We start from the raw sequence: 19,977 nt of genomic DNA, 5'->3' as shown, positions 1-19,977 counted from the left end.
GTTCTTGGTGGTATAATTCTCCTAAGGCCCTCCATGAATGCTTTAATGACTGGTATTTTATATAGGGAAGTTGAATAGGTAGTCTGCAGGTATGCAGATATTGCTGCAAGGTGAATCTTAATGGAAGAGAAAGCTAGGTTAGATTTTTGTAAGTGAAGCAAGTAACCCACTACATGTTCTGGAGTTGTGTGTAATGGTTGTATTTGATTAATATGGCAGTAGCAAACAAACCTCTTCCATTTACTTGCATAGCAGTGCCTGGTGGATGGCCTTCTTGCTTGTTTTATGACTTCCATACATTCTTGGGTAAGTTGTAAGTGCCCGAATTCTAGGATTTCAGGAGCCAGATTGCTAGATTCAGCGATGCTGGATCTGGGTGTCTGATCTTTTGGTTGTGCTGTGTCAACAGATCTGGCCTGTTGGGCAATTTGATGCAGGGTACCACTGATAGGTCTAGCAGCGTTGTGTACCAGGGTTGCCTTGCCCAAGTTGGTGCTATCAATATGAGTTTGAGTTTGCTTTGACTGAGTTTGTTTACCAGGTAAGGAAGGAGAGGGAGAGGAGGAAAAGCGTAAGCAAATATCCCTGACCAGTTCATCCATAGGGCATTGCCTTGGGATTGTTTGTGTGGGTATCTGGATGCGAAGTTTTGGCATTTTGCGTTCTCCCTTGTCGCAAACAAGTCTATCTGAGGTGTTCCCCAGAGTTTGAAATAAGTGTTCAGTATTTGGGGGTGAATTTCCCATTCGTGGACCTGTTGGTGATCTCGAGAGAGATTGTCTGCGAGTTGATTTTGTTTCCCTGGTATAAACTGTGCAATTAGGCGAATTTGGTTGTGAATTGCCCAATGCCAAATTTTTTGTGCTAGCAGGCTTAACTGCGTGGAGTGCGTCCCTCCCTGCTTGTTTAGATAATACATTGTTGTCATGTTGTCTGTTTTGACGAGAATGTATTTGTGAACTATTATTGGTTGGAAAGCTTTTAGTGCTTGAAAAACTGCCAGAAGTTCTAGGTGATTGATATGCAGTTTTGTTTGATGTACGTTCCATTGTCCTTGTATGCTGTGTTGATTGAGGTGTGCTCCCCACCCTGTCATGGAAGCATCTGTTGTTATTACGTATTGTGGCACTGGGTCTTGGAAAGGCCGCCCCTTGTTTAAATTTATGTTGTTCCACCACAGAAGCGAGAGGTAAGTTTGGCGGTCTATTAACACCAGATCTAGGAGGTGACCCTGTGCTTGAGACCACTGTGATGCTAGGCATTGTTGTAAGGGCCTCATGTGCAGTCTTGCGTTTGGGACAATGGCTATGCATGATGACATCATGCCTAGGAGTTGTAATACCATCTTTGCCTGTATCTTTTGTGTTGGAAACATGCGTTGTATGATGGTGTTGAAATTTTGAATTCTTTGTGGACTTTGAGTGGCTACTCCTTTTGATGTGTCTATTATGGCTCCCAGGTATTGTTGTACCTTGCGTGGCAGAATTTTGGATTTTGTGAAATTGACGGTGAACCCTAGTTTGAAGAGGGTTTGTATGATATGATTTGTGTGATTTGAGCACTCTATTAACGAATGGGCCTTGATTAGCCAGTCGTCTAGATATGGGAACACATGTATTTGCTGCCTTCTTATGTGTGCTGCGACTACTGCTAGACATTTGGTAAAGACTCTTGGTGCGGTTGTTAATCCGAAAGGCAGTACCTTGAATTGGTAATGTATTCCTTTGAATACAAACCTTAGGTATTTCCTGTGCGATGGGTGTATTGGTATATGGAAATAAGCATCCTTGAGGTCTAAAGTTGCCATGTAGTCGTGCAGTTTTAGCAATGGCAATACTTCTTGTAGTGTGACCATGTGGAAGTGGTCTGATTTGATGAAAGTGTTCACTACTCTGAGGTCTAGGATTGGTCTCAGCGTTTTGTCCTTCTTTGGTATCAGAAAGTACAGTGAGTAAACTCCTGTGTTTATTTGTGTGTTTGGCACTAATTCGATTGCATTCTTTTGCAATAGTGCCTGCACTTCTATCTCCAGGAGATTGGAATGGTGTGTTGTTAAATTTTGTGCTTTTGGTGGTATGTTTGGAGGGAATTGTAGAAATTCTATGCAATAACCATGTTGGATAATTGCTAGAACCCAAGTGTCTGTAGTGATTTCCTCCCATGCTTTGTAATAATGACCTATTCTTCCCCCCACTGGTGTTGTGTGGAGGGGGTGAGTGACATGTGAGTCATTGTTTAGTAGTAGGGGTTTTGGGGCTTTGAAATCTCCCTCTATTTCTAGGGAATTGCCCTCCTCTATATTGTCCCCGAAAACCTCCTCTATACTGTCCCTGGTAAGTGGACGGTGTTGCTTGTGAGGTGCTGGCTTGTGTGCTTTGACCCCGAAACCCCCCTCGAAAGGGCGTTTTACGGAATGTGCTGTAATTCCCTCTGCTCTGCGGGGAGTAGAGTGCGCCCATGGCTTTGGCAGTGTCCGTATCTTTTTTGAGTTTCTCAATCGCTGTGTCCACTTCTGGACCGAACAGTTCTTTTTCATTAAAAGGCATATTGAGAACTGCTTGTTGAATCTCTGGTTTAAATCCAGACGTTCGGAGCCATGCATGCCTTCTGATAGTTACAGATGTATTAATTGTCCGTGCAGCTGTATCTGCAGCGTCCATGGAGGAACGTATCTGGTTGTTGGAGATGGTCTGTCCCTCCTCAACCACTTGTTTTGCCCTATTTTGGAAGTCTTTGGGCAGATGTTCAATGAGATGTTGCATCTCGTCCCAGTGGGCTCTGTCATAGCGCGCAAGTAGTGCCTGGGAGTTCGCGATGCGCCACTGGTTTGCAGCTTGTGCTGCGACTCTCTTACCAGCTGCATCGAACTTGCGGCTTTCTTTATCTGGGCGTGGTGCATCTCCAGATGTGTGAGAGTTGGCCCTTTTCCTAGCTGCTCCTACAACAACAGAGTCTGGTGGCAGCTGTGTTGTGATGAAAACCGGGTCCGTAGGAGGCGGCTTATACTTTTTTTCCACCCTTGGTGTGATTGCCCTACTTTTGACCGGGTCCTTAAATATGTCTTTTGCGTGCCGGAGCATACCAGGGAGCATAGGCAGGCTTTGGTAGGAGCTGTGGGTGGAGGAGAGTGTGTTGAACAAGAAATCATCCTCGACCTGTTCTGAGTGGAGGCTTACGTTGTGAAATTGTGCTGCTCTAGCCACCACCTGAGAGTACGCGGTGCTGTCTTCTGGTGGAGATGGTTTTGTAGGGTATGCCTCCGGGCTGTTATCTGACACTGGGGCGTCGTATAGGTCCCATGCGTCCTGATCTTGGTCGCCCTGGCTCATGGTGGTGTGAGCTGGGGAGTGTGATGGCGTTTGTGCTGGTGAAACGTTAATCACGGGCGGAGGAGAGGGTGGTGGTGTAACTCTTTTCACCACTTTTGGTTGTGGTGCTTGTTCCGTCTGGAACTCCAACCTTCTCTTTCTCCTAATGGGGGGAAGGGTGCTTATTTTTCCTGTCCCCTGCTGAATGAAGATACGGTTTTGCGTATGGTCCACATCAGTTGCTTGTAGCTCTTCCTCAAACCTATGCTTTTGCATTTGGGAGGTTAGCGAGTGCTCTTCTGTATAAGAGCCTGAAGCTGGGTCGCTTGCAGTTTGTTTCGGCATCGAAACTTTGTCTGCGTGTTTTTTCGGCTCCGAGGTGACTTTTTTCCTTTTCGGGGCCGAAACCTCTCGGCGTCGATCTGTTTCGGTGCCGCTGTCTCGGCGTCGAGCCGTGTCCACACCGGCATCTCGGTGTCGAGGCTTGTCTCCAGCACTTTCTCGGTCCCGAGAAGGCTGCGTGCCGGTGTCTCGACCGGAGTCAGACGATCTCGGCACTGTTTGGGCCTTTTTCGGTGCCGACGGTCGGTCACCGAATTTATGGGTCGAGCCATGGCCTGGTGGCAGTGGCGTCCCCTGGGCCTTGTAAATGTTTCTTTGTGTGGTTTTCGACGTCTTACTCACGGTTTGTGTATCGTCGAATCCTTCGGAGTCTGAGTCTTGGATCGAGAAGGTACCTTCCTCTTCTTGTTCCTCGAACTCCCGTTGGGCTGTCGGTGCGGACGCCATTTGAAGTCTTCTGGCTCGACGGTCTCGGAGTGTTTTTCGGGACCGGAACGCACGACAGGCCTCGCAGGTGTCTTCGCTGTGCTCAGGTGACAGGCACAGGTTGCAGACCAAGTGTTGGTCTGTGTAGGGGTATTTATTGTGGCATTTGGGGCAGAAACGGAACGGGGTCCGTTCCATCGGCGTTCTTCAGCACGCGGTCGGGCCGACCAGGCCCCGACGGAGGATCGAAAAACTACCCCGAAGGGCACCGGAGCTCTTCGATCTTCGATGCGGTGTGGAATCTAAGTACGCCGATCCCGAACGCAACAATACCGACGAAAATCTTCCGAAATTAACTATTTTTTCCCTTCCGAAACTCGGAGCGACAGGAACACGTCCGAACCCGATGGCGGAAAAAAAACAATCGAAGATGGAGTCGACGCCCATGCGCAATGGAGACAAAAGGAGGAGTCACTCGGTCCCGTGACTCGAAAGACTTCTTCGAAGAAAAACAACTTGTAACACTCCGGCCCAACACCAGATGGCGAGCTATTGCAGAACATGCGTATCTACAGCGACAGATGCCATCGAACTTGACATTTTCCGTTCAATGACATATGTAGCTGCAGATACACATGCTGTGCATAGACTACAAAGCAGTAATCTCCCCAAAAGCGGTGGTCAGCCTGTAGGAGTTGAAGTTGTCTGAAATAATGTTCTCAGTACAGCCTGTCTTACTGTGGCTTGTTGTGTTGCTAATACATCTACACAGTAATGCTTAGTGAATGTATGGGGCGTAGACCAGGTGGCTGCCTTACAAATCTCTGTCATTGGTATATTTCCAAGAAAAGCCATTGTGGCGCCTTTTTTCCTAGTGGAATGTGCCCTTGGAGTAATGGGTAATTCTCTCTTAGCTTTAAGGTAACAGGTCTGAATACATTTGACTATCCATCTGGCAATGCCTTGTTTGGATATAGGGTTACCTGCGTGAGGTTTTTGGAAAGCTACGAATAATTGTTTTGTTTTCCGAAATTGTTTTGTTCTGTCAACGTAATACATTAGCGCTCTTTTAATGTCTAATGTATGCAGTGCCCTTTCTGCTATTGATTCTGGTTGTGGAAAGAAGACTGGGAGTTCCACAGTTTGGTTTAGATGAAACGGTGATATGACTTTTGGTAAAACATTTGGATTTGTACGGAGAACCACTTTATGTTTATGTATCTGTATAAAGGGTTCTTGGATAGTAAATGCCTGTATTTCGCTAACTCTTCGTAGAGAAGTGATGGCTATTAGAAAGGCTACTTTCCAAGTCAAGAATTCGATTTGACAAGAATGCATGGGTTCAAATGGTGGACCCATGAGTCGTGTTGGTACAACATTAAGATTCCACGAAGGTACTGGTGGTGTTCTTGGGGGTATGATTCTTTTTAGTCCCTCCATAAAGGCTTTGATAACTGGGATTCTAAAAAGCGATTTTGTATGAGTAATCTGCAAATAACCAGATATTGCAGTGAGATGGATTTTAATGGAAGAAAAAGCAAGATTTGCTTTTTGTAAGTGTAGTAAATAACTTACAATGTTTTGTATGGAGGCGTTTAGCGGCGTAATTTGATTAGCCTGGCAGTAGAAAACAAACCTTTTCCATTTATTAGCATAACAATGCCTTGTTGTGGGTTTTCTTGCTTGTTTAATGACCTCCATACACTCTTTTGAGAGGTTTAGATATCCGAATTCTAAGATTTCAGGAGCCAGATTGCTAGGTTGAGCGATGCTGGATTCGGGTGTCTGATCTGTTGTTTGTGTTGCGTTAACAGATCTGGTCTGTTTGGTAGTTTGATTTGTGGTACTACCGAGAAGTCCAACAGTGTGGTGTACCACGGTTGGCGAGCCCACATTGGTGCTATGAGTATTAGTTTGAGTTTGTTTTGACTCATTTTGTTGACCAGAAAAGGAATGAGCGGGAGAGGGAGAAAAGCGTAAGCAAATATCCCTGACCAGCTGATCCATAGAGCATTGCCCTTGGACTGAGGGTGTGGGTATTTGGACGCAAAGTTTTGGCATTTTGCGTTTTCTTTTGTTGCAAACAGATCTATGTTTGTTGTCCCCCAGTGGTAGAAGTGATCTTTTAGAATTTGGGGATGTATTTCCTTGGAGTTGACCCTGTGCCTGTGTCCATTGTTTTGCTAGGCACTGTTGTAAGGGCCGCATGTGTAGTCTTGCATTTGGGACAATAGCTATGCATGAGGACATCATGCCTAGTAGTTTCATCACAAACCTGACCGTGTATTGTTGGTTTGATTGCATGCTTGATTTTATATTTTGAAACGACTGGACTCTTTGTGGACTTGGAGTGGTAATTGCTCTTTGCGTGTTGAGTGTTGCTCACAAGTATTGTTGTATTTGGGATGGTTGTAAATGTGGTTTTTGGTCATTTATAGAAAACCCTAGTTTGTGCAGAGTATCTATTACATATTGCGTGTGATTTTGACATTGTTGTTGATTGTTGGCTTTTATTAGCCAATCGTCTAGATACTGGAATACGTGCATGTGATTTCTCCTTATATGAGCTGCTACTACGGCTAGGCATTTTGTAAATACTCTGGGGGCCATTGTTATTCCGAATGGCAACACTTTGAATTGGTAATGTTTGCCTTGTATTACAAACCTGAGGTATTTCCTGTGAGATGGATGGATATGTGAAAATACGCATCCTTTAGATCCAGTGTTGTCATGTATCCCCCTTGTTTTAGTAAAGGGACTACATCCTGTAGTGTTACCATGTGGAAATGATCTGATTTGATGAAGAGATTCAGTGTTCTGAGATCTAAAATAGGCCCTAACGTGTTGTCTTTCTTTGGGATGAGGAAATACAGGGAGTAAACCCCTGTTCCTCTCTGGTGATAAGGTACCAGTTCTATGGCTTCTTTTGCTAGTAGTGCTTGGACTTCTATTTGTAATAGGTCTAAGTGCTGTATTGACATTCTGTGCGTTCTTGGGGGAACATCTGGAGGGAATCTTGTGAACTCTATGCAGTAACCATGTTGGATAATTGATAGAACCCACGTGTCTGTGGTAATGTGTGTCCAATTGTGGTGGTATTTCATTAATCTCCCCCCCACTGGTGATGTGTGTTGGGGAAGTGTGACATTGAAGTCACTGCTTGCTACCACGGGTCTGCTTGGTAGCCTGGAATTTCCCTCTTCCTCTTGGGAACTGTCCTCTGTAGGAACCACGAAACCCCCTTCTCTGGTACTGAGATTGGTAAGTGGGTTTTGTTTGGGAGGTAGATGGTTCTTATGGTTGCTGTCTAAACCCTCCCCTAAATTGTGGTTTCCTAAATGTTCCCCTGTATTGAGAGGAGTAGAGCGCGCCCATGGCTTAGGCCGTGTCCTTTTTCATTTTTTCTATTGTGGAATCCACTTCTGGGCCGAATAGTTGCTGTTGATTAAACGGCATATTCAATACCGCTTACGGTATCTCTGGTTTAAACCCAGAACTTCGCAGCCATGCATGCCTCCTAATTGTTACTGCTGTATTTACAGTTCGTGCCGCTGTATCAGCAGAGTCTATTGCAGAGCGGATCTGGTTATTTGATATAGCCTGTCCCTCTTCAACCACTTGTTGGGCACGTTTTTGATGCTCTTTAGGGAGGTGCTGGATGATGTCTTGCATCTTCTGTCCCAATGTGCTCGGTCGTATCAGGCAAGGAGGGCTTGTGAGTTGGCGATTCGCCACTGATTGGCTGCCTGCGATGCCACTCTTTTCCCAGCCGCGCCGAATTTATGACTTTCCTTATCAGGGGGTGGCGCATCCCCTGATGACTGCGAGTTAGCCCGCTTTCTTGCAGCCCCCACAACCACTGAGTCCGGAGGGAGATGTTGTGTAATAAACACAGGGTCTGACGAGGGCGGTTCATATTTTTTCTCGACCCTTGGCATGATTGCTTTCCCTTTCACTGGTTCTGGGAAAACCTGTTGTGCATGTTTAAGAATGCCTGGTAACATTGGCAGGCTTTGATACGATGCATGCGTGGATGCCAGAGTGTTAAACAGGAAGTCGTCTTCCACTGGTTCGGAGTGCATTGTTACATTGTGAAATGCTGCTGCTCTAGCCAGTACCTGCGTGTAGGACGTACTGTCCTCTGGTGGCGAAGGTTTTGTTGGATAACACTCTGGACTATTGTCCGAAACTGGTGGGTCGTATAGATCCCAGGGGTCTGCATCGTCTTGAGTCATCCCAGTATGTGTGGGTGACTGTGCCATTGGTGTACCCACTGGTGACAACTGTGGAGATTGAAGTGGGGACGTTTGTGGTGAGAACTGTGGTGGTGGTGATCTTTGTCTAACCACTTTGGCCTTTGGTTGCATCTCAGTCTCGTGAAAAGTCTGTTTTCTTTTGGTCTTGAGCGGAGGAATAGTTTGTATCTTCCCTGTATGTTTCTGGATTTCTAGCCTTTGCGGAGTTTGATCATACTCTTCTAGATCCAGTTCCTGCTCCAATCTGTGCTTTTCTTTGAGCTGTAGAGAGAGCCCCTGCTCTTCCGTGTAGGATGCCTTTTTCGGCTCCGAAGCCGTTTTTTTCGGTATCGAAACCCCGATGGAGATTGTTGGTTTCGGCTCCGAGTGGCTTTTTCGAGATTTACTCGATTCAATTATTCGATGCCAACTCTTTTCGGTGCCGGTTTCTCGACCGGAGTTGGAAGTCTCCGGCACTGATTTGACCTTTTTCGGTGCTGATGTTACTTGGTCACCGTCCTTTCTGTGGGTTGAGCCATGGCCTTCCGGCAGTGGCGTCCCCAAGGCCTTTTGTTTCTTGACTTGACCTTGGGTGTGGGACGTGGCAGGTATACTCACTTTTTGTGCCACCGTCGGTGGTCGATCCCAGTCGGATTCATCCGAGTCTGAACCTTGGATGGATATCCGCATCTCTTCTTCCTCGGCGTCGAGATGCTGCGACTGTTTCGACGCCATCTGTAACCGTCTTGCGTGTCGATCTCTTAAGGTCTTCTTGCATCAAAACGCTCTGCAGGCCTCGCGAGTATCCTCTCTGTGTTTGGGCGATAAACACAGATTACAGACCCGATGTTGGTCTGTGTAAGGATACTTGGCGTGGCACTTCGGACAGAAATGGAAAGGGGTCCGGTCCATTAGTTCTTTGTCGACGGGTGTGGTCGGGCCGACCGGGCCTCGATTAAGTGCGGAAGCCCCGAAGGGCCGCCGAAGCGGTCTTGTTGTCGGTGCAGATGTGATGATACTAAACCGGTCCTGAACGCAAACAATACCGACGAATTTCGATGATTTACTAAGTTTCCCCGATTCGAATTACGGAGCAAAAAGGAACACGTCCGAACCCGATGGCGGAAAGAAAACAATCTAAGATGGAGTCGACGCCCATGCGCAATGGAGCCGAACGGGAGGAGCCACTCGGTCCCATGACTCGAAAAGACTTCTTCAAAGAAAAACAACTTGTAACACTCCGAGCCCAACACTAGATGGCAGGATAATGCACAGCATGTGTATCTGCAGCTACACATGCCATCGAACATATATATATATATATATATATATATATATGTATATATATATATATATATATAACCAATATATGGATGGATACATGTGTATATGCATATATGTTTATTTTAAACTGCATAGGAACATGTTATGTATATATTTCTACCCACTACCTGCTATTTGTGCTAATACTATAAAGTATACAAATGCAGTAAATGCTTGCTATTCTGATTCAAGCATGTGAATCTATGGAAGATCCAATACTAGAGAAGAAATTAAGTTACTTACCTGTAACTGTAGTTACAATATTGGTATCTTTCATAGATTCACATGCAACCCTCCTCCCCTGAGAGGCTCCCCTTATACCTTGGGATTTATTTCCCACTTGTGCTTTGAAAGTCTGAGGAACTCAGCCTCTCTTGGGAGTTTTCTGGAGAGTGCTATCGCGTGTTTGCTACTTTACTAGAAGGACATAGATAGGCTAGTAAAGTGCCATTTCTGCCAGTGATAATGACACATACTGTTTTAGTATGGTACCGTGGGACTCCCACCTTAACAATGGGGAATGATTCAAGTATGTGAATCTATGAACGATCCAATACTGGAGAAGATATTTTTGGGGGGCACTCTAGATTAAAAAGTGAAATTTGTTGCCCCATTGTTCCTTTGCTGTCTATTAGTAAATATATGATACACACTTGCTCCGTCCTCCTGTAGGCGATACCACCACTATAACTAGAAGACTGAGATAAACCAAAACGTAAAACCACAGCAGATGCGGAATCGAATGCTCATCCAGCCCCCAAGGCTTTTTGATGATTTTGTATGTGCAAGGATGAAAAACTGTACCCTGCATACCCGCTGGCAGAGAAAGGGAGGACAGGGACTCATCTCTGGACCCCTCTGTCCCTTACCCTCTGATAGCATGGCAAAACCGAAGTCTTTCAGTGTTCTGAGGTGACAGGCTAAGGTCAGTCGAGCAGGTTTCTTAGGGCTTCATATACGAGGAAGCATCAGATATCCGACTTTATTGTCACTCTCCAGCTCTCTTTATCCATGTGGCAGAGAAGAAATGAAGAACAACTGATAATCTTCTGAATAGCCTTCTGCTGAAGGGCAGATATCATAGACATATGTGCTTTCCATACACTACATGTGGCTACCACATCTGCTCCATCTACTGAAGACTACATATGCTGATATTATACTGTTTGTCCTTCAACAAGGAGATTTTCACCCTAAACACTTATCTTCAGGAAGATAATGAAGAGAACTCTCCATCTTGTTTCACCAGCTCCTACCCAGTAAAATACAAGAGACATCAACAGACAAAAGTGAAAAGTCCTCAGGAACACACACTATCTTTCCAGGACAGTTAAGCAGCAGCTCTCCCTACCTGAAGATGGTCACCAGGCCTATATGCGTTTGACATCACTGAAATACCTAAGAGAATCAACTAGTGGACAACATCAAAGGAGAACAAAGTCAGAAAGTGGGGCCTTCTGCACCTGGGGGGTGGGAGGGGAGTGACTAAGTTACTCAAAATTATGCAAGACCTGATACAACCTAACAGCTCTTGATCTGTGGGGACAGGTCTCTTCTGGCTACATGAGGTCTTTATAATCATGAATAAAAATATTTTCTGTGTAGGGTCTCCAACATCCCTCGATGACGTTTCCTTTAGGTCAGCAAAAGCTACAGTGGAGAAATGATATAGGCAAAGAAATAGCTGAGTGTGCATGAAAGATTTGGCAAGTTAGCCATACTCCCCAGGCTGACAATAGTGGGAGGGATCCATCCTCAATATCACCATCATCATCCTAGAAAAGCAAACCACTTATCTCCCTTTGCCAGTCATTCTCTTGACTAAAGGAAGTAGGCTTGAAAACTCCTAGCCTGAAAAAGCTCTCAATACTGCATTTCTGTGTGCAGAGCCCAGCTCTGAACCACATGGTGCCAAGGGTATATATTAACGGCTCAGCAGGCGGCAGTACAGAGGACATGCACCTTAATAAGAAATGTGGAAGCTGAACCACAAGTGGCAGAGGAAGGAACATGTTATTTCCTTGGCCCTTCCTTGGTGGGTGTCCTACAAGTGAGTAAGTGATTTGGAAGTCTAACATTGCTTTGAATGTTGAGCAGAAAACAGCTTTACCCGTCTCTTCCTCATTCATTGTTTTTAAAAAAAAACTAACATTTCTAAATAATGCCTGCAAGCCAAACTAACATAGTTAGTAGGCAGGCACAAGCTTCTGGAGTGCCCATTCCTACCTGACACATTGCATTCATGCTGGCTTCAGTACTTGAATGAGCCTGTTGTTTCTCAAAATGGGGAGAAAAATGTCAACCCCTGAATCAGAAAAGCGTAGAACGCAACAAAAAATGCTAAGCAAAACTCTTGCAACAAAAAAGGGTACCACTGGAAGTTTAAAATAATTTGTGAATAAATCACTGGGTGTTCTGAGGTACAGCAGTCATACAAAAGAAATTAAGTAAAATGACTGCTCGAGGGCTGGACTTCGCTGTCATAATGTAATCACTACATACTGCAAAGAGACATTTTGAAAACCACTCCTACTTTTGCTTTTGTACATTGTCAAGATTACTACTCTAAATTCTTCAATGTGACTGGACTTATGTGTTCGGCTATGCTCCATCGGGTTGTTTCATTTATTTGCTTAAACTCCCAAGAAAAGGGTCTTGAAATAAGAAAAGGAATTCCAAAAGCTGTCAGTCTTTGCATCATACAGTGCTGGGTTTGTAAGGAAACAAGGCTGGCAATCAATGAATATGTGCATAAATTATCCAAGTTAAATATATGCAATACTATATATGGAGGAAGATATTGTTAAGTTGAAAACTCTGCACCCTAATGCTCATCTAGTGATTTGTGCTGGTGAATTCAATATGAAATTGAACCCCTTCCATAACTGCTAATATAATATCTGATCTTATGGCCTGGAAGCATATTGTGTTTTAATAGCAGACTTCCCAAATTACCATCCTTCCTAAGTAGCTGATGATTTAATAAAATGATGAGCAAATAATGGTTTAGTCTGTCTAAAAGGACACAGTGAGATGAGCAGTCTTGCAGGCTAGGCTTTTGAGGACTGGTCCACAGCAATGTCCCAATAATTATATATTTGTTTTGGGTTTTGATTATCTAATTTAAATATTTTTTCCTTATTACATGTTGTTGTTGTAGTGATGATTGGCCTCTATACATCATTATAAACATAAAAATAGAACAGCCAGTAAAGGAGGTCCTTCTGTTCAAGTGGGATTATCTGTGCAGGATTGGATGACAAGTTGAGGTGGTACAAAATACAATTAAAAAGAAGGTTGATCACTTGCAGGCAAATATGTCAACTGGGAGGTAACTGGGGAATAAAACTGAGGGCAAGAGTAATTCTAACTGGTTTGATTAGTCTTCTCAACTCTTAAACAGTAAGATTTGTCAAACGCAAAAAGCTCCATAAGCAAGACCAGAGTTGTGTTGAATCCCTGAGCAGATTTAAGAAAGAGAGCAAAAACATCATTAGAAAAAACATATATATATATATATTATTTTAAAAATTGAGAAGTCATCAATGAAGTTATTAATCACCAAGATTTAAGGAACATTTGGTGTCTGGAAAATGACTGTACTTTGGCAAAGTCTATAATATTAACCTTGTTGGTGCGGGCATCGGCCACTGGCCGACGCCCACACACCCTCCCTGGTGCGGGTCACGACCAGTGGCCGACACCAGGAAGGGTATTAATAAATCCTCGGGTGCGTCGCACCCGAGGATTTTTTATTTTTTTTTCCCTTTCCCCGGGAGACACGGAAGCTTCCGTGTCTCCTCCCCACCCCCCACCCGCCCTTTTGTGACGTCAGCGCGCCGCTTCCTGCTTCGATGGGGAAAACGGCCTTCCCCACGTTCGGGAAGGCCTCGTAAGAAAGGGGAGAGTCTCCCCTTTCTTACGAGGCCTTCCTGAAAGTGTTTCCTGGCCCCCGGTCGCAGCTGGGCTGCGATCGGGGGCCAGGAAACACTACTAGACACCAGGGATTTCACTTGGGAAAATTTGAGGTGTGGAGAGATGTGTCCGGGGAGGTCGAGGATGAGTCGTGCTGCTGAGTTCTGGATGCGTGTAGTTTGCGCTTGAGTTTTAGAGTGGTGCCGGCGTAGAGGGCGTTTCCGTAATCAAGTCTGCTGCTGATGAGTGCGTGGGTGAGTGACAGTTTTTCTGGTCTCTGTGGGGATCCATTTGAATGTATTTTTTCAGTATACGGAGTGTGTTGAAGCATGAGGAGGTGAGAGCGCTGATTTGTTGGGTCATCGAGAGGGAGGAGTCTAAGATGATGCCGAGGTTGCGTGCGTGGTTGGCGGGGGTGGGTGCAGGGCCTAGCGTGGTGGGCCACCATGAGGGGTCCCAGGTGTTTTTGTGTGGGCCAAAGAGGATTATTTCGGTTTTGCTTGAGTTGAGTTTCAGGTGGTTGGCTGTCATATATATATCACTTTTGTCAATATGTGTGTGGTTTCCCTGGGGGGAAAAGGGTCAGACTTGTCTAGTAGCAGTTTTAGTGCCATAAAGAAGCGCAGAAGGTTTATATGCCTACTGCAAAGAGCAAATCTGTATTTTATGTAAATAGCTGAGTACATTAGTAAAGTCAGCCATTACCTGCGCTATAATACCAATGAAATGTATGTGCGGGGTGGAGGGCGGCTATGGAGAGATGAAGGGCACTTTTGCTGGGTGGTAATAAGGGAATCCTAGGAGGAGGGAGTGGGAGCACCAATAATGATTGTTGGACTGGACGCAGGAGGTGCTAAAGACTGTGACGAATGGTATGTGACAAGGTGTTTTTTGAGTGTCTTGAAAGAACGTGCTGCTTGAGGGAAGAAGCGCAGGTAAGGTGGCCTCTACTGTTGCACGTATCTCACACACACCATCGATTTTGTGACTGTCTACGTAGGCTAGTGTTTTAGAGCAACAGTTTAGCCAATAGCAGAGATAGCATCTTGATGGATGACTGCTGCCTGCACTCGGGTTATAGAGGACCGCTCTGACATAGGATCAGAGACTGAGATATCAGATACATAGACAGCATCTGAGGGATAGGACAATGGCGCAGACTCTGGGAGTGATTTTTCAGTCGGAGTAGTCCCATTCGATAACTCCTCTTCCAGTACATTATGAGGAAGGTGATGAGGACAGTCCTGCTGTCCCTTCGCAAGCTGTTTGTGCAACTGGGTAATAGTGGGATAGCCCAACCCAGAGAGCAGGTGAATGCGGCGGCAAGCAGAGAGAGAGAGAGTGCTCTCTTGGGAGCTCCCCAATTTAGTTCAGCCCCAAATTCCACCACCCAAATCGTATTGTGGAGACATCAAAATTATCTATGGCAAAACAAACTGGTTTTGTAAGGCAGGCACCTGTGTTTTTGGTCCTGGATTCGGCGGCCATATAGAGAAACACACTAAACCCAAACATTTCTGGAAACTAGACATTCGGGGGAGTCCACAGAGGTGTGACTTGTGTGGATTCCCCAAAGTTTTCTTACCCAGAATACCCTGTAAAGCTGAAAAGGTGAATAAAAACTCTATTTTTCTCGCATTTCTGTCACACAAACTACAGGAATATGCTGGGATCCACAAAATTCCTACCACCCAGTGACTCCTCACCTGTCCTGATAAAAACACTACCCCACTTGAGTGCCTACACCTAGTGCCTGCGTCAGGAATGGATCACCCCAGGGCCTACAGCTGCCTCACGTAAGGACCAACATTGACCGTTGTGTGATCTATTCCTGTCGCGGGCACCAGGCCTACCCACACAAGTGAGGTATCATGTTTATCGGGAGACTTGGGGGAACTCTGGGTGGAAGGAAATTTGTGGCTCCTCTCAGATTCCAGAACTTTCTGTCACCATAATGCGAGGAAAACTTGTTTTATTAGCCACTTTTGGAGGTTTGCAAAGGATTCTGGGTAACAGAACCTGGTCAGAGCCCCACAAGTCACCCCATCTTGGATTCCCCTAGGTCTCTAGTTTTCAAAAATGCACAGGTTTGGTAGGTTTCCCTATGTGCCGGCTGAGCTAGAGGCCAAAATCTACAGGTAGGCACTTTGCAAAAAACAGCTTTGTATTCTGTCAAAATATTTGATGTGTCCACGTTGTGTTTTGGGGCATTTCCTGTCGCGGGCGCTAGGCCTACCCACACAAGTGAGGTATCATTTTTATCGGGAGACTTGCGGGAACGCTGGGTGGAAGGAAATTTGTGGCTCCTCTCAGATTCCAGAACTTTCTGTCACCGAAATGTGAGGAAAACTTGTTTTTTTAGCCACTTTTTGAGGTTTGCAAAGGATTCTGGGTAACAGAACCTGGTCAGAGCCCCACAAGTCAACCCATCTTGGATTCCCCTAGGTCTCTAGTTTTCAAAAATGCACAGGTTTGGTAGGTTTCCCTATGTCACGGCTGAGCTAGAGGCCAAAATCTACAGGTAGGCACTTTGCAAAAAACAGCTCTGTATTCTGTCAAAAAATGTAATGTGTCCACGTTGTGTTTTGGGGCATTTCCTGTCGCGGGCCCTAGGCATACCCACACAAGTGAGGTATCATTTTTATCGGGAGACTTGGGGGATCGCAGGGTGGAAGGAAATATGTAGCTCCTCTCAGATTCCAGAACTTTCTGTCACCGAAATGTGAGGAAAATGTGTTTTTTTTGGCCAAATTTGGAGGTTTGCAAAGGATTCTGGGTAACAGAACCTGGTCAGAGCCCCACAAGTCACACCATCTTGGATTCCCCTAGGTCTCTAGTTTTCAAAAATGCACAGGTTTGGTAGGTTTCCCTAGGTGCCGGCTGAGCTAGAGGCCAAAATCCACAGCTAGGCACTTTGCAAAAAACAGCTCTGTTTTCTGTCAAAAAAATGGGATGTGTCCACGTTGTGTTTTGGGGCATTTCCTGTTGCGGGCGCTAGGCCTACCCACACAAGTGAGGTATAATTTTTATCGGGAGACTTGGGGGAACATAGAACAGCAAAACAAGTGTTATTGCCCCTTATCTTTCTCTACATTTTTTCCTTCCAAATATAAGAGAGTGTGTAAAAAAGACGTCTATTTGAGAAATGCCCTGCAATTCACATGCTAGTATGGGCACCCCGGAATTCAGAAATGTGCAAATAACCACTGCTCCTCAAAACCTTATCTTGAGCCCATTTTGGAAATGCAAAGGTTTTCTTGATACCTATTTTATACCCTTCATATTTCAGCAAATGAATTGCTGTATACCCAGTATAGAATGAAAACCAACTGCAGGGTGCAGCTCAGTAATTGGCTCTGGGTACTTAGGGTTCTTGATGAACCTACAAGCCCTTTATATCCCCGCAACCAGAAGAGTCCAGCAGACAAAACGGTATATTGCTTTTGGAAATCTGACATCGCAGGAAAAAGTTACAGAGTAAAACATAAAGAAAAATGGCTGTTGTTTTCAGCTCAATTTCAATATTTTTTTATTTCAGCTGTTATTTTCTGTAGGAAAACCTTGTAGGATCTACACAAATGACCCCTTGCTGAATTCAGAATTTTGTCTAGGTTTCAGAAATTTTTAGCATTCCGGGATCCAGCATTGGTTTCACACCCATTCCTGTCACTAACTGGAAGGAGGCTGAAAGCACCAAAAATAGTAAAAATGGGGTATGTCCCAGTAAAATGCCAAATTTGTGTTGAAAAATGTGGTTTTCTGATTCAAGTCAGCCCGTTCCTGAAAGGTGGGAAGATAGTGATCTTAGCACCAGAAACCCTTTGTTGATGGTATTTTCAGGGGAAAAAACACAAGCCTTCTTCGGCAGCCCTTTTTTCCCATTTTTTTTGGAAAAAACGAAATTTTCACTGTATTTTTGGCTATTTTCTTGGTCTCCTCCAGGGGAAACCACAAACTCTGGGTACCATTAGAATCCTAGGATGTTGGAAAAAAAGGACGCAAATTTGGCGTGGTTAGCTTATGTGGACAAAAAGTTATGAAGGCCTAAGCGCGAACTACCCCAAATAGCCAAAAAAGGGCTCAGCACTGGGGGGGGAAAGGCCCAGCAGCTAAGGGGTTAAACTGTACTATTACTAAAGAGGATTGGGTGGCCCATTTGAACAATCTGTATGGATTGCTACATTTGCAGGCTCCCTCTAGTTCATTTACTAAGGGCCACTCTTTAGCAGAATTGTTCTCTTTTACCAGTGTGAATGAGACATTCCAATTAGTGAAATTAAGCCAAGCTGTCGGCTCTGGCAATTCACCTGCAAACACAATAAAAAGAAATATTGGATTGTTGATTATTACTGGATTTACGTTAAAAGTTTTAAAAACATTTGCTCTTAAAGCATATGACTAACAATGGATGCCAATTTCAATCTACTTTTTAATATGAACTACTTAGAGATTTAAAGAGTCAGTGGTAGTATTTTATGTTCTTTTAAAAAATGTGTAGTTAATTATCTGATTGCATAAATGTTTTATGTACAATGTGTCCCAATAAACATTTTGACTGACCGAAGGACCACCATTTAAAAAACTGTTAACACTTCTGGGAGAAACAGATTTCTTTTTACAACTCTGATTGTTTCTTAATGCTAGAAAGAAAATATCATACTACACAAACCTTCTGTTGATGCGTTTTACAGAAAAAAATAACTCTTTCCTGCCCAGCACTTGTCAATTAAAAAAAACTAAAAACACACTAAATGGCCAGTGGGGGAAACCACAAATCCTGGAAATCTTTAGAATCCCCCAAAAAGGGAGAAGGGGGAGGTGCAAATTTGGGCAGAATATCTTTTGCAGAAAACAGGTTATGAAAAATTAAGCACAGACCGCCACAAATGTATAATAATAAATCTCAGCATATTAGGGGGCAAACAGTGATGTTGTCATCCAATCAAATGACTGATGATCCTTATTTAGGTTTATTTACAAATGCAGAGGTGAAGCAAATGTTGCCTTTAAAAGGAATATTTTCAGTTATTTTAGGTTATTTTTATATGAAAACCATATCATAATGAGTGTTCCAGGAATCATCCTTGCATTGAGAGATATTCTGTTTTTTTATGGATATCAGGGGCAATCACATGACAGAGAAGCATAAATATTCACACTGCAAGACCAATAGAGCCTCCCAGGGGCAATTGTGGCTCCTGAAACGGCTATCAACATGTAATCAGTCACACTCAAATTTAGCTGAATTTGCTTTCTTGGTGCATCTTATAATTATGGCAAGGCATTGACTGACATTTGATTTGTGAGCAGCCACAGCAATGTATGCACCCCATAGGGAGAAATCAAATACAATATATGCTCACCTCCTTCTGTTCAACTTGAAGAGCAGCTTTTAAAATATCTCTTAACTGGGTTAGTTGCTTTCTTTCCTCATCTTGTACTTGCTTAATCTAAGTAGAAAAAGAAAAAAGTGTATTAACATACATAGACTGTATGTAACAGTATGTGCTTGAAAGCCCAACTATATTCTGTGTTTCACCGTGGCAAGGGTTTTATTGGGTGTCATGTGAATTTTACTTATTGAATTACATACAAGAAATCAATTGCAAGGAATCTGATATGAGACATTGCAGCATTGCTGATAGCAGAGGGCATCATATTTGGAGAGTATGTGACAACTGACAAGAAGCTTCTACCTTTTGACTTCTTCCGGGGATGGCAACAGGTCAATGCACTGTTTTACTGGAAGACAGCAATGTAGAGGGTTAGGGGACGGCCACTGCTTCAATTTACGGAAGGCAAAGGATAACAAATAGAACTGCTGAAGGGTGCCTAAAACACTGGCATCCATACCTTCTGGAGCAGGAGATGGAGTGGCTATAGTGTTTTGCAAGTTGCTTAAATTTGATCAAGTGAAAATCGCACATATTACCTCCGAAGTACTAGCAGCCAACTTCATTGTATTACTTTCTGTCCCATTTGGGGAACTACAGTCCATGACTCTGAGTCATTTCTGTATCTTTGGCAGATCAGTCATGTTTCAAGCAAATGTAATTACTCCAGGGTGTAATTAAAATATCAGCTATGTTAGTTCTAAATACCAGCTCAACAAGAGACTTAATTAAGGCAGTAAAGGTGGCAAGCATACTCCACTTCACTAGCTATCAACTCACAATGTTACTATTGCAGATATGGCAGTAATCACAATATATTGGACAAATCACTGCATGGTCCTCTGTGATACATGTTATAAACGGCACACCTCACACACACTACAAATGAGAAACCGTTGTTAAGACAAAGGAAGCGGACTGCTAACACATATCCAGCCTCTTGTAGAAAAACCTATGGCCCTCCGTCTATTCTTGAATGGCAGTCACAATGTATTCAATACCATCAACTAAGGACTTAAAACGGGCTATTGGCAG

General features: G+C 44.1%; 1 protein-coding gene across 6 annotated transcripts in view; it reads right to left on the bottom strand.

Moving 5' to 3' along the window:
* The window catches only part of ASAP2 (ArfGAP with SH3 domain, ankyrin repeat and PH domain 2), a 916,066-nt gene that overhangs the window by 524,163 nt on the left and 371,926 nt on the right, over positions 1-19,977 (bottom strand). For all 6 annotated transcript variants that reach the window (XM_069235900.1, XM_069235899.1, XM_069235896.1 and 3 more), the window contains exon 9: positions 18,913-18,999. In XM_069235900.1, the coding sequence (XP_069092001.1) occupies positions 18,913-18,999 (87 nt within the window). The remainder of the gene's footprint in view (positions 1-18,912; positions 19,000-19,977) is intronic.

Source organism: Pleurodeles waltl, chromosome 5 (genome assembly GCF_031143425.1).
Source record: "Pleurodeles waltl isolate 20211129_DDA chromosome 5, aPleWal1.hap1.20221129, whole genome shotgun sequence".
NCBI classification, from domain to species: domain Eukaryota; kingdom Metazoa; phylum Chordata; class Amphibia; order Caudata; family Salamandridae; genus Pleurodeles; species Pleurodeles waltl.
Note: the sequence above shows the minus strand (reverse complement) of the source record. Positions and strands in the feature narration are given on the sequence as shown.